Source organism: Gossypium hirsutum, chromosome A11 (assembly GCF_007990345.1).
Source record: "Gossypium hirsutum isolate 1008001.06 chromosome A11, Gossypium_hirsutum_v2.1, whole genome shotgun sequence".
Classification (NCBI taxonomy): Eukaryota; Viridiplantae; Streptophyta; class Magnoliopsida; order Malvales; family Malvaceae; genus Gossypium; species Gossypium hirsutum.
The window spans coordinates 110954728-110970352 of record NC_053434.1 but is presented as its reverse complement, the minus strand read 5'-3'; the positions used below and the strand labels follow the sequence as shown (position 1 = coordinate 110970352).

The 15625-nt window shown below is 32.9% G+C and overlaps 1 protein-coding gene across 1 annotated transcript; it reads right to left on the bottom strand.

Moving 5' to 3' along the window:
- Window positions 1-11561: 11561 nt before the first annotated feature.
- LOC121210053 (probable LRR receptor-like serine/threonine-protein kinase RKF3) lies at window positions 11562-13378 on the bottom strand. The gene has a single exon (XM_041082134.1). It carries the CDS (start codon window positions 13376-13378, stop codon window positions 11579-11581), a length of 1800 nt encoding a protein of 599 aa, XP_040938068.1. The 3' UTR covers window positions 11562-11578.
- Window positions 13379-15625: the final 2247 nt, after the last annotated feature.

Here is a 15625-nt window from a genome sequence, read left to right as displayed (position 1 = left end):
AGATCCGGATAAACCTAGTACGAAATTGGATCAAGGAAAAGAAAAAGTATTAGATTAGTAGCTTACAAATCTATGTATACTTGTCGAGGTAAGTTCGTGTAACTAAATTGTATATTTGTATCAATTGAATTGAATATTGTTGTGTGTGATTTGTATAAATTGCCATGTATATTATTGATCACATATCCGAAAGTACAGAGTCTCGTTTGAACCCCAAAAATTCAATGGATACAAACTAAATGTCATTAGGGTTCCCAGATTGGTTGTGATCTTGCATGTGTTGCGGACACACCACATCTCTCTTGAGCATCCCGATATTTGGCTCTCACGAGCTTCCCTATTAATGGCTCTCTTGAGTTTCCCGATTTATGGCTCGCAAGAGCTTCCTGATATACATCTCGTATGAGCTTCCCGTTACTTAGCTCTCATGAGCTTCCCGCTATGTGGCTTGGAAAAGCTTCCCATTTACATGCTTGTATAAGCATAAAAGTACATGAATTGACGGATTACAGATTTGTACACTTCGTGTATACTACCCTTGTATCCAACAATATTTTAAATGGTTCAACAGGGCAAAGTTCTAATAGGAAACAATATGAGTCCGAAATGAACAATTATGGATATATACTTGAATTACATGGAAAGGATATTACATGATATATTGAAATATGAGATGAATGATACATGTATGTGAAACTTACCTAATGATTATGTACATCCATGTTTATTGGTTATGGAAAGTGGTACATTGCTAACATGTTGAGGATATGTGTTTAGGCTTTCGGCCAAATTGGTTTGCTTATATTAGCATGCTTACCTTAAATGTGATTAAATGGTAAGTTAATTACCTTGTATACGAACTTACTAAGCTTAAATGCTTACTTTGTGTTATTTTCCATGTTTTATAGTCATTCGAAAGCTCATTTTGGTTGGATGCTGGTCGGAGTAACTTCACACTATCCATCAACCTTTTCGGTATAATTAGTAAATTAATTTTGGTTATAATGGCATGTATAGGTTAATTTGGCCAATGATGGCATATAAATGTTTTGTTGGAACTAGCCATTTAAATGGCTTGTGATGGATAAATTTTGATGTGTATGTAAGTAGCTTTATCATGTTTGATGTGTGTTTGAAATGGTTAAATGATGGAAATTTTATAGGTATATTGATGGTTGGGTTGAATAGGTATATTTGGTAAATTATGCATATATGTATTTGGTCATGTAAGTGAAATTGGTTATTTGATTGATATAAGTTATGTTGTCATTTAAAGAGCCTAAAGGCATATTGTTTGTATGTGATAGTAATACATGTTTAAGTATTGATTTTGGCTTGATTTTGAATGCCTTGTTATGACTTGTTGTTGTGTAAAAATGTTGAGTTAGGTTGATGCAAAATTGGGTGAGAAATGTGGCTAGAAAAATGGTCTATTTTTGTTCACCAGGGTAGAGACACGGGCGTGTGTCTCAGTCGTGTATGACACACAGCTAGGTGACACTGCCGTGTCCCCTCTATCTTTAAAATTGTACAAGTCAGTATGTTTAACACAGCCTAGCACATGGGTGTGTGACTTGGCCGTGTGACCAAAGTCTGAAAGTTACACGGGTATAGACACGGGCTGGGACACAGCTGTGTGCCCCTATTTCGAATTCCCACATGGCCTAAGACACGGGTGTGTCTCTTGACCGTGTGAGACATACAGCCTAGCCACACGGGCGTGTAAGTGTAACACTGCTAACTCGTATCCGTCACCGGAATAGGGTTACAAGGCATTACCAATCAAAGCACAACATATAATATACATTTCTCATACATGATTCAATTTCACATAAATATCAATCTAACATAATCATATTTTCCCTTATAAGGTTCTACGAGACCTTAAAACATGCTTAGAAGAGGTTCGGGACTAAACTGATAACATTTGAAATTTTTGGGAAACTTAGAAAATTTTCATACATTTAAGGGTCACACACTCGTGTGAACAGGCCGTGTGCCTCACACGACCACCAAACACGCCTGTGTCACAAGCCGTGTGAAAACAAGGCATACATACTGACTTGCACCACACGGTCGGAGACATGCTCGTGTGTCATAGCCGTGGGAAATCTGGAGGGGTTATTGACTTAGGTTACACGGCCAGCCATACGCCCAAGTGCCAGCCCGTGTGCCACACACGGCCAGTAGACACGTCCGTGTGTCTAGACCGTACCAAACCTGTAGGGTATTCTGACTTAAATTCAAAGGGTACCCCATGGGACACACAATCATGTAGAATAACTATGTGTCGCACATGGCTGAGACATATGCCCGTGCCTCTACCCGTTGGACAAAAAATAGGTTATTTGCTAAGCTAATTTGTCACCCTTTCATCATGCACACCTAGCCACCAAAATGGTACCATTACACATTTCTAGGCAGCCAAAACATGCCAATTCATATACAATTCATGCCATAATAACACTAGCCAATTCAATATATATTTACTACTCCAATCATATAGATTTCATATGCCAAATTCACAAGGCATACCATTCACATCACATATCATATATAAACACATTCTATAAGAAAAATTCGTATCCCACAACTTTACCAAATACAAGCCAAACCACATAGCTATAATTCCATAACACAAAATATACCATAATGACACTAGCCTATACATGCCATATACCATATACATAAGGCTTCAAAAGTACCAACAAAATGATTGATAGTGTAATGACGGTTCCTGACGATCCCCAAGTCCGAGCTAGCTTTGATTATCTATAAAACATAGACAAATAAAACACAGTAAGCTTCATAACTTAGTAAGTTCATAAGTGATTATTTCAATTCATCTAATAAATGTAATTCAACTATTTACACATTACCAAATCGAAATTACATTAACCACAAACTTTTCTCATGTCTCAAAACATGATCTGATACCATCTCATTGAACTTTCTCAATGTAATACTTGAATAGGTTCCGTACGTACCTATACCACCTCATACTAACCTCTTTCTCAACTACATCATTATTTACCGTTGAATCATTCGGAATAGAAATCTGATACTCAAGGATCACAATCGATAAGTACCTATACCATGGTCCGTAGCAAAATTAAGGTAACTTATCCCGGAGTACTTATACTATGGCCCATAGCCAAATCAAGGTAACTCCTCTCCGAATACCTATACCATGGCCCGTAGCCAAATCAAGGTATTATTCGCACCCAAACTGCCGATATCATGGCCCATAGCCAATACATTAACCTAATAACATGTCATTAGCATCCTAAACTATTTCTAAGGTTCAACCGGGAAGTTTCACTTGTCGATTTCATCGTCGAACGCATCCGTATAGTTATATTCACCATTCAAACATTATTCATAATCTCATAATCACATTTTATGCAATACCAAAGCATATAACATATATTTATAATGACATTATCACATACAAACTTACCTCGTATTCGGAATTGACGAATCGAATCAATTACTCGATAACCTTCGATTTTCCCTAATCTAAATCCGATTTCTTTCTTTCTTGATCTATATGTATTAAAAATTAGACCTTTTAGTCAACTACTCATTCAATTTAATCCTTATACACATTTGCGCATTTTTTACACTTTAGCCCTAAACTTTCACATTTCTTACAATTTAATCCCTATTTCACAAATACACAAAATTCATGAAATTTTATTAAACCCAAGCCTATCCGAATTTCATATAGGTCCCTAGCAGCCCATATTTTTCATTTATTTCACATTTCAACACCTCAATTTGCAAATTTCACAATTTAATCATTATTTGACATTATTGTCAAAAATCACTTTACAAAACATTAAAATCTATCAACAATTATTTATTGTTAATCATCATTTATCACAAAGCTCAAGCATTCATCAATGGCACTTCACAAAATCATCAACAAAATAAAAAAATAAGACATGGGCTAGGTAGAACACAAAGCAACGATCACGAAACCATAAAAATCATCAAAAACAGAACAAAAACAGACCTTCAATTGAGTATCAACATGGCCGAACCCTAGCAATATTGTTAATGACTTTTTTTATTCTTTATTTTCAGTTGAAAATGATGAAGATGAACATAATTTTAGCTTTGATTTTATTAAATTAAGATTTATTTAGCTAATTACCAAAAATGACCTTATTTAATATCCTTTAAAAACACTTAATGGATGACTATTCATGTCAATTTCCACTATCAAAGGTCTAATTTCAACATAAGGACTTCATATTTAATCAAACATAGCAATTAAACACATGTAACGTATAGAATTCCACTTTTGCATTTTACGCGATTTAGTCCTTTTTTCTCAAATTGAGCTATTAAACGATAAAATTAGCTCATGAAATTTTCACACATATATAATCACATGCTGTAAACACATAAAATAATACAAAAATAATTTTTTGACTTCAGATTTGTAGTTCTGAAATCACTGTTCTGATTTAAGCTAAAATCGGGCTGTTACAAGGCGTGTGTCCCCTGCACCTTTGAAAAATTTTAATGTTTTCTGGAAAATTCTTTGAGTACTCGATTTAGTCCCAACTTGTTTCTAATGCGTATTTTGGGCCTGAAGGGCTTACATAAGGGACATTTTTCTTGATTATGACTGGTTTCTGATATGAAATATCTGTTTATTTGTTCTGTAAATTTCTGTAATGCTATATAACCCAGTTCCGCCGGTGGATACGAGTTAGGGTTGTTACATAAAGCATCGATACTTTCATCAAAACTTGAATTTTTAGAGTTCTAGAATGCAATTTTGGTATCGTTTTTCTGTAGCGATATAGATACCTTTCATAAAATATCGATACCTTTTGTTTAAGTATCGACATTTTGCCCCTGTTTTGAATAAAAAAAATTTAAATAATTTCCAAACATAAAAAAACATCCATTAATAACTCTGAATGTTTATTTTAAAATTTTTTTAGTTAAATAAGTTAAATCACTGTGTATGAATAACTGAATTATAGAATGTCTAGCCAAAAATGCTTTAGCACCAATGTAATAATCTTATACCGGGTACATATAGTCGGATCGGCTATAGAGGTGTTACAATACTAACCCTGTAATTTTCATACAAGTACAATATATTCCACCACATTTTTGTACTTCTACTTCGATACTAGGTTTTGTTTTCGAACCTCCATCCCCGGTGTATTACACACCGATGCCATTGACATTTTTGATGACGATGATACCGACGACAACATATAGGTTGTCTATGTTTCAGACACCAACTGAGAGTCCATTCATTATGCCATCAGTGTATGAGACACAATATAGTTATACTCCTACACCGATGGTGTCACAAACACCTTTGAGATTATTGTTCTACTAAGGTGGGCCATCTTCCTAACCACCTATTCCTAGATCGGAGGATGCACAATGGCAACTGAGGAGCAACCGGTTGTAATTAACCACAGACAAAGGTGAAGAAGATGAGAGGCCAAGACCACAACCTATACTGGAGGTTGAATCAAGAAGGAATCTAACTCGCAACCATTGACCACCCCGATGTGCACACATTCTAACTGGGGATTAGATTGATTTATATTATTATTGTACTTCTCATGTTAACATTACAATAAATATCAAACGTTTTTATTGTATCGATGCTGCACATCATTATGTTTTTAGATAAATATAGTTTTTTTTCATTAAAGTTGGTTTTTGTTATCATTTCATAATATTAAATCAAGACTATATGTGAACATTGGAACAAAGTTGTATAATTTATTGATTTGTATTATATGGAAAAAATGCACTAGATTATAACAAAATTGATGTTAATAATGTGTTGTACTTGTATCATTCCTTTGATGTGGACATGACGGCATTGTATGGTCCGGGTTCCTACACTACTCACATAACCTCGATTGATTTGACTTCTCCCAGATATCAATGTTGTCGTATATCTAAGTCGATGTTGGGCGACCTTTTAGTTTACAACCCAATGATCTAACGGGTAACAACTTAAATGGAGCACTCGATACAGGCGGCCACCTACATTCATTTGGGACCAGTGGGAATACGTTTCTCCACATGTTGTAAATGTTTTATAATTTGTAGACTTTGTCCAAAAAACTTATAGAATCCAAATGTTGATTGTTACATGTTGCAATTGCATAAGCGCATGGAAAACGAAGTGCGTCAAATTTCCCATAGTTGTAAGTCCTTTACCTCAAGTGTACACGACACACTCCCCCGGTAATACCTTGATTCGATCTGTCGAACTCCATTACTCAAAACTATAGGTCTTCACGCGAGTGACACACTGGATTCATACAGTTCGCTTATGTTGTAGCCTTTCTAATTTCTTTCAGTACGTCATTGCTCCAAATGTGGCCACCATGCATCTACCCAACATAATTTACTGTGACGCCCCGAACTCGATCGGGATGGTCCAACCCAATTCGAAACATCACATTAGCTACCGAAGTAACTCTCTATTTAAAACTTTACGAACCACACCAACCATGTAACACCTCTAACCCGTATCCGTTATCGAATTAGGGTTACGAAGCAATACTGAACAATTGGAACAATATTTAACATCATAACATTAAATAAATTAATCTCATTAAAAACCTATCAAACATATGCATTTGGTCCCTAAATTGAGCCTTCGAGGCCCTAAAAATAGTTTAGAAGCAATCCGGGACTAATTTGAAACAAAACAAAAGATTTGAGAAAAAGTTGCAAAATTTAAAAATAAGGGGCACACGGCCGTGTGGTTAGGTCGTGTGACATAGCCTAGGCTGTGTAACAATCGAACAAAGGGACACACAGTGGTGTCCCAACCCTTGTAACTCACTGAGTTGGGTCACATGGACGTGTCACTGACCGTCTAACTCTTTAACTTGTGACACATGGTCGTGAACAATTTACATGGTTATGTTGCCAAGCCGCGTGACAGCCTTGTCCTAAGCTGTGTGATCCATAATTTGACCTTAAAAACAAGCCATTTCGAAACTAAAACACACCTAACCATCTATCCGATTTGTGCACACATTTAATAGACTTAAGCATCATTCAAAAACTTATAAACATACCATTTCAAACATCCTATTTCATCTAACCAATATGTCATTCAAAGGCACCACATTTATATCAAAACATCATTAACCAAACAAATCAATATAACCCTACTTAAAGTACAAAACCTAGTCCATTTATCTACTAAATGATATCATATATGGCCATTAACATGCCATCACAAACATACCAAAAAGGATATTATATACAAGCATTTAAGAATGGCCAAAATGATCTAACTTGTCATAACTCCAAAGTTTATCAAACCAAACATACACTTCAAAAGCATATACATACCAAATCAACCACTACACATTTAAGAACTATCATAATAAAAGGGTCCTATACATGCCATTTATAACCTTGGACAAAATACTCAAAACTACCAAAATGATTACTGGATAGTGTGATAGATCTTCGACAAGTCTCTAACCGATCGAGCTTCCAATAATCTATAAAATTAAGGAAAGTAACTATGTAAGCAACTAGTGCTTAGTAAGCTCGTATAAACTCAAAAATAACTTACCATTTCTTTAACACAATTTATAGAATAAACATGATATCATTACCAAGACCATAAGCTTAGTAAAATCTTATACAAGCACCATCGAACTCACAAGTTAGTAAGTTTATCCATGATACATATGAGTTCAATTATATCATAAATAGATTTTATAAGATACATCATTTAACTCATCAATATTTTCATAAAATCATAAACCATTTCATTTGTATACATACCATGACATTTTCTTTACTTACCCATTGAACCATCTAGAATTGCACCGGATAATCGAGAATGCTCATACATAGTGTGTCTTTCCATATAACCATAACCTTTCCTTTTCAATAGTGCTCACACGAGCTGTGAAATGGGCCTGCACACATGAGCTGTGGGTCAAAATGTTAGCTACATGATACTGCTCACACAAGCTGTAGAGAATTCACAACAAATGCAGGACTTCAATCATCGGCAGGACATTCAATACCAGCACCCGAATCATAAAATCCCTAATGACATGTCATTCGTATCCTAAGAATTCTTAAAGTTCAAACAGGATTCATTGTCAGTTAATTACTCAAAACATCGATACATAAGCATTTTCAAGTTCATTTATATTAACACAATATAGTAAATAATCAATTTAGCTAACATCAATACGATTATAATTCATACGAACTTACCTCGATAATTATGGTTGTAGAAGTAGAATTTAAAACTAATCCGAAGCTTTCGTCTTTCCTCGATTTAAATCTGATTGTTGTTTATCTTGATCTAAATAGATAATTTCATTCAATTAAGTATTTTAAGTATTCAATTCAATTCAATCCATAATTCATATTTATGTAAAATTATGAAATTACCCCTTATTTTAACTTTCATAATTTAGTCCTTAAACTCATAACTTGAATATTAATCATTTTAACCTAAATCCATATTAACCAATGCTACAAAGGCCCTGGTACTATATTACATGTCATTAAAACTAATCATTCTAAGCGTGAACTTGGAATAAATATCAAAATTACATGTTAACTTTTAAATAGTACAATGTGACACATAAATTTTAATTTGATTCAATTTTCGTAAATTATTAATACCGTTATTGACATATTACCATTTTACATTTATATATTATATATAAAAATTTATTTATTTAATATGAAAATAAATGATAAAATGTGTATAATATAAAAAAACCTCATGTGAACTTGAAATTATTACAAATATCCTTTCTTTTAACTAATAAATTATCCTAGTTAAACATGTAGTTTAATTATTTTATTTAAACTTAATTAATAATATTATGTAAATTTAAAATTAATTAAACTGTAAATTATTAAATTGATTTTTCGTAATATAATATTGTAATTATACTTTTAAAATTTGAAATTATTTCAATTTCCATATTAAATCATGAGCTAATTAAATTTTTATAGTAAAAGATTATAATATTAATCTTTAAAATAATTCACGTGTAAATGCATATAAAAAATTAAAATGAAAAATGTTATATATTTTTGTTTATTAATTGCATGCTTTAAATTCTCGTTATATCTAAATTTACAGCAACAGTTATTTTAATTATATTTCTTAATGGTCTGCCGCTCCGCCATGAATTGCTTAAACGTCATATACCTGTCAACCCCTTCTGTGTCTTCTGTTCGGAACAACCTGAGGATGTTGGTCACCTCTTTCGAACATGCTCCATATCTAGGGCAATCTGGTTCGGAACACCCTAGGCCATTCGGAGTGACACTCTGGCTCTATTTGAAGCAAGTATTGTGAAATGGATGTGGATCATAAAGCTGTTACTCATCGCTGGATAATAACCCTCTGGCGAAGCACCCCAATGCAGTATTGTTTAACAACGAGGAGCCAAATCCATTATTGGTGGTGTACATGTGTCCTGGAATATAATGAGTCCATACAGGGATCCGCAAAACCTATAGTACTGCTCTGCACCGGCAGAAGCGAAATTGCATATTCCAGGTAACGCGTCCCAAGAGCCTCCCGCTAACTGTCCCTTCGCTGCTCTGAAAGCACCATTCTTAATGCTTATAGCTTTAGTACAAGATAGAGTATCAGCAAGACATGGCGTCGCAGCTGCATTAATCGGATATTGCCCTAACCCTCTATATCTTGCTGCTTCCTATATGCAAATTTCCAAAACCCATCTTCGGCTCCTGCTGATCCGAGAGGCTTTGAGGAAACTGAACTCATTACGTATAACTCATGCACAGTTATATCACTCTGATCAGACATAGGCACGTTTGATTAATGGCCAGGTAACAATTCACTGGAAGCTGGAACCATTGCAATCAGGCATCCGGAATTCGCTCCGCGCCATCCATCTATGATTGGAGCGAACATGGCACATGGCGTCACACAGGGTATACCTGCTGGCTCGAAGGGCGACTACTTCTCAGCACTGAAACCCATAAACAATGTTTTTTGTGCTTTTGTTAATCCACCCAAAAAATTTTATATAAAAAATATTACATAAATTTATATTTCGGTAATTACAGGAGGGATAATCTGAAGCAAATTAATTAGTAACTAACCCCCAATCGCATCAGTCACCTGCAATAGTTAATTGTAAACACTCAAGGCCCAAGTAATAGACTTCCTTTAGCAAGCCAAGCTGCCACGAAATGTTTTTCCCTTCCAACATATGCTACCTGCTATGTTAAATTCGAAATTTAAAAGGATTTGCGTAAAAATATTATATTTAAAAAATAGATCTTTGACAAAAAATAGGTTCATTTAAAATATGGGTTGGACTCAAGCGCTTGAACCTGGTTTAGTTCGTTTTAAGTTTATAGTACTTTATATTATGTTATATTTATATATTATATAATTTAAAATACATTAAAAAACTATACAAAATATATAATACTACTTATGTTAAAATGACTATATAAAAAATTTCAATAAATAAAAAATATATAAAATTATTAAATATTAAAATAATATATTATAAATATTTTTTAAAAAATTTAAAAATAATATAAACAGGCTTAAAATAAATTGGAATTAATCTTTAATAAATATAAACGGATTTAAGTAAAATTTTAAACTTACATTATAAATTGATCCAAACTTAAATAAATATACAGTATATTAATATGAAGTTTGCGGGTGTGAATCTTTCCAAAGCAAAGCTCTTACGCTTTCAACAATAGATGAGAAATGACATAAATTTGATAATATATCAGACCTAACCCATATGAAATGACATAATTTATTAATTTGATAAAAAAGAATGGAAATTCTTTTGATAATGCGACATAAAGCTAAAAACAGAAAAATAATAATAATAATAATAAGTACATCACAGAACCACGTCCAGCCCACTGTTTCTATCTTTGGATTCATGCGGTTAGTACCAAATGAATCCCTTTTAAAGTTTGCATTTTTCTGCATTGATGTACTTAATTAGTAGCTTTTTTATATTATTTAATCCCAATCTCAAATTTAATTTAATCTATTTCTGAATTTAATTTGTGTTCATATGATTTTTAATTCTTAATTAAGATATAGTTAGTTTATGTAGGTGTAATAAATTTATTTAGCCCTTTAATTTTATAAAAAAAATTATTTTAACTCTTTATTTAATTTTTTACCTATTTTAATTATTAAATTTGAGTTATTTGTTAAAATACTCTAAAATAAATAAATAAAAAAGTTAATATTTGTTAAATTTAACATGGCATATATGTGGATCACACGCCAACCATTAATTAATTTTTAAAATTTAAATATTCAAAAAATAAAAAATATTTTTTAAAAATTAAAAATTATGAAAAAAATATCAAAATTATAAAAAAATTATTTTTTAATATTTTAAAAAATCAATTAATTACTTTTTTTTCTACAAGAAAATGCAATTATTTTCAAAAGGCGAAAATGCTTAAATTGTTTTTAATGAAACTATAATAAACCCCTTTTTTTACTACAAGAAAATGAAAATACAATTGATTATAGGAGTTATACAAGAAGCAGAGCCTAGGAACTGGAACGAACTGGAAGACCAGATTCCAAAATTTTCACAGTTTGGTCCATTGTTGGCCTAACATCTAATATGGGATGAGAACAAAGAACTGCAATTAAAACATATTGCTCCATCACTTCTGCTAATCCAATCTCCGCCATGTCTTGTTCAAGGACATCCAATGCCCTACCTTGTTCCACAAGCTCCCATGCCCAATCTGTCACCCGAAAAATCTTTCCCTCATCGTTGTCATATGCCTTTTTGCCACTCAAAAGCTCGAGAAGCACAACCCCAAAGCTATAAACATCGCTTTTCTCAGTTAACTTGCCATACAAGGCATATTCTGGAGCAACATAGCCTAGAGTTCCAGCTACCCTTGTGCTTAAATGTGTCGTTCCTTCAGAATTGATCTTTGCCAAGCCGAAATCCGCAACTTTCGGCTCGAATGTCTTGTCCAAAAGTATGTTACTAGCTTTGATATCTCTGTGAATGATAGCAGGATAAAGTCCATGGTGCAAATAAGCTAAACCTCTGGCAGTTCCAAGGGCAATTTTAAGACGAATAGGCCAGCTAAGTCTCTTCTTCTCGGATCCGAAAAGATGATCATAGAGGCTTCCGTTATGCATCAAATCACAGACGATGATCCTTTGATGTCCTTCCAATGGAATTGTTGCAGTGCAGAAGCCTCTCAATTCAACAAGATTGACATGTTTTACACTTGCAATGACTTCTACTTCATGTACAAAGTTTGCATCTCCAACAAGTGAGCAATTCTTGAACCTTTTTATGGCAACTTCAGATCCATCAGGTAACACCCCTTTATAAACATTTCCGTATCCTCCCATTCCAATAATGTTCTCTCTCGAGAAATTCATTGTCGCACTTTTGATTTCCTTAATTTTGAACTTCTTTAAACCGGTGCTTCTACTATACAATCCGAATCCGAAAACCAAACTAGTCTCATCTTTAACCGAATCGTTCTTCTCCATAACACGATCACTCCTCTCCTTTATGTTTTTCCTTTTTCGTCTCATCAGAAGGATTAAAATTGCAGAAAAGGCACCAAGTAGACCAACAAGAGAACCGGCTGTGGCACCAGCAATTGCACTTCGGTGGTGGCTACTGCACGATTTCTTTGGTTTAAGTTCTATGGAAAACAAACACTTTGCAGTTGCTTTATCAGTTGGACCAAAATTGTTGATAAATGCAGCTGCATACATACTAAGATACCCTGAACAAGCAGAGATGTTCCCCGCAGTGCTACCGATGCCATCGAAGTAAATTTTCCTAAGTTGGAGCAGCTTTCTAGTACATAATTCACACGTAAAACTATCATCCAAAGACTGAGTACAGTAATATCTTAATTGGTACAGTACGGTAGTGGGGATTAGGCTCTCAAATTGTGCTCTAGATTTTATATCCATGCAGGGTTTAGAAATCCATTCTGCATTATATCCGCAAGAAGTTTCGATATCAAAACCATTTATGAACTCACCTATTAGCAGTTGATAGGAATCCCAGCATGCCTTAGAGGTGGTGGGAGGGGGAACAAAGTACTCGTTCATTCGAAGATGCTCGGACCGGACCAAATCGAGTCCTTCAAGGATGGTTTGACACTGTGAAGAAAAGTTAGCAAAGGTAGAGCTTGCAGGGTCTTTGTTTACGAACTTCTTAAGGATGTCAAAGTTCAAAGGACAAGAGGCTTTACCAAGGGTTTCATTTGAGAGGTTTTGGCAATACGAAGCTGAAATACCGATCTCCAAAAAGGTTAAGATTGTTACTAATGCAAAGAAAGGGAATAGAGATAAAGGCATTGCAATGTCACTAAAAGGAACCTTCAATCTTTAACTTTCCGCTGGAATTGATCAAAACAATAACTTCAGCATCAACCTTTTATTAGATCCATTGGCCGGTTTTGGCTGTTTGTAATGGGCGGCAACTTAGAGCTTGGAACCAGTCTTCAACCAATTTTAAACGGTGGAGACAGGAGAATCTTTAACATACATCACTATAATCTTTTTCATATATTTAGAGTGTGATATCTTTTTTATTTATCTTCGATTATGTGTTGGATATAATTGATATTCGAAAAAAATGGAAAATTTGAATAACATGAATTGATATTATAAATAGTTATAAAATATTGAATACGAATACTTTAAAGAAAATGAAAAATTCGAATAAGTATAGTTAGAAATTTTGTGTTTGTTGAGGTGCCGTGGACGAATGGATTCAACGGATTAAGAAAATATGCTAAGAATTGAAGTCTAAGCCGTGCATGTGAGGTTTAGGTAGAGGTTTTATTAAAAAAAAAACAACCTGACAAAATTAGACTACACTTTAAAAGGTAACTTTTGGCACTAAGCAAGACTATTTCATATATAAGAAATTTTACAAAGTTAAATTATAAAAAGAAAATTGAAAGTTGATATCGTTCAATGTCTGTATATTTGATAGGTTGCATAATTGCTATATAAATTATAATGTTTAACTATTGTATTTTGACTTATATTTTGATTTTTATGAGATGGACTGAAGAAGTGAAAGTAAATTAAATTTGGATTTTGAGTGTTTAGTATGATTTTATTTTACATATTTGAGAAGAGAAAGGATTGTTGAATTTGAGATATCATGTCATTTATATCTCTTTTTAATAATTTAATGTCATTTTAGTATTTTCATCCCAGTTTTATATTATCCTTTCTCTTTTGATTAAATTTATAAGCTTAAAGAATTTGGACAGTTGTAATACCCCGAAAATTTTCATAGTAAAATATTATCCGTGATATAGTAAAATAAGAAAATAAAGTGACAAAAAAGGGAAATTTTGAGTTATGTCAATATTGGGAAGTATATTATGACATATTGATTCAAGAAAGGATTAAATTGTAAAAGTGAGAAAAGTTTTATGGCCCAAGAGTAAATACTCAAAATTTGAAGGATTAAAGTGTAAATATGAAAAGTTGAAGGACTAATAGTGAAAATATTTTAACGGTGGAATGATCTAGAAACCAAGAAAAATTGATGAATTAGGACCAAATTGAATAGGTGAAGAATTATGAGGGACTAAATTACAATTTTACCAAATTAAGTGATGACTCAAGATTGAAATTTTAAAAGATCACGAAGGGCAAAATGGTCAATTGGAAGAGAGAGAAATCTAGAGACAATGATGGTGTTGAAGATATTTTAGATAAATTAAATAAATAAATATTAGTTTATTAATACTTTAAATTGATTTTTAAATGATATTTTATTATTTTATTATTATTTTATTTAATATATATATGTAAGGAAAGAAAGGGGGGATGATCACCATTCTCATGCAACTAACGTGAGAAGAAGAAGAAGAAAGAAAGTTTTCCTTTTCTTACAATTTAGTCCTTCCTCCAAAAATTCATTATTTTCACCTAAAAATTGAAAGAATTTCCATAGCCATCAAGAGAGAAAGATAGCAAAGAGATGATGGGGAGCAAGAATATCAAGTTGGATTCAAGAAATAGAAGCTGGGGGAGAGAGAAAAATCAAGTTAAAGATTGAAGTCAATAAGAAAAGGTAAGTACATCAAGATTTCAATATGTTTTTAAGTTTGTTATTATTAACAAAGCATGAAAATAATGTTATAGTAGAGTTTTCTTACATAAGATCTTATGTTCTTGATATGTTAGTGAAGAGAAAATAAGAGAAAGTGATGAGAAATGGTGTAGAAAAAGAAAATAAGGGTCTTATAACATGGTAATTAATATCTTGCACTAAAATAGTTATGGATAGCAGCAGTAGTCTAACTTTGAAAAATCACCAAAAATTGTAGAAATCTAATTATAGGATGAATAAAATATGATATTAAAGCTTATTGAGTCTAGTTTCTTATAGAAGAAACGGTGTAAGTAATGGATTTGTAAATCATGAAATATAATGAATTTTGTGAGACAAGGTCAGAATGAATTCGGGTTCCCTTATTCTGACTTTGGAAAATCATCAAAATTTGGATAGAAATAATTAGGGGCTTAAATTTATATGTTTATAATCTTTAATGAGTATATTTTCAATATAAATAAATG

Bases quoted from the DNA above. Each gene is read 5' to 3' on its own strand.
- LOC121210053 (XM_041082134.1), bottom strand. From the start codon at position 13,378: ATGCCTTTATCTCTATTCCCTTTCTTTGCATTAGTAACAATCTTAACC.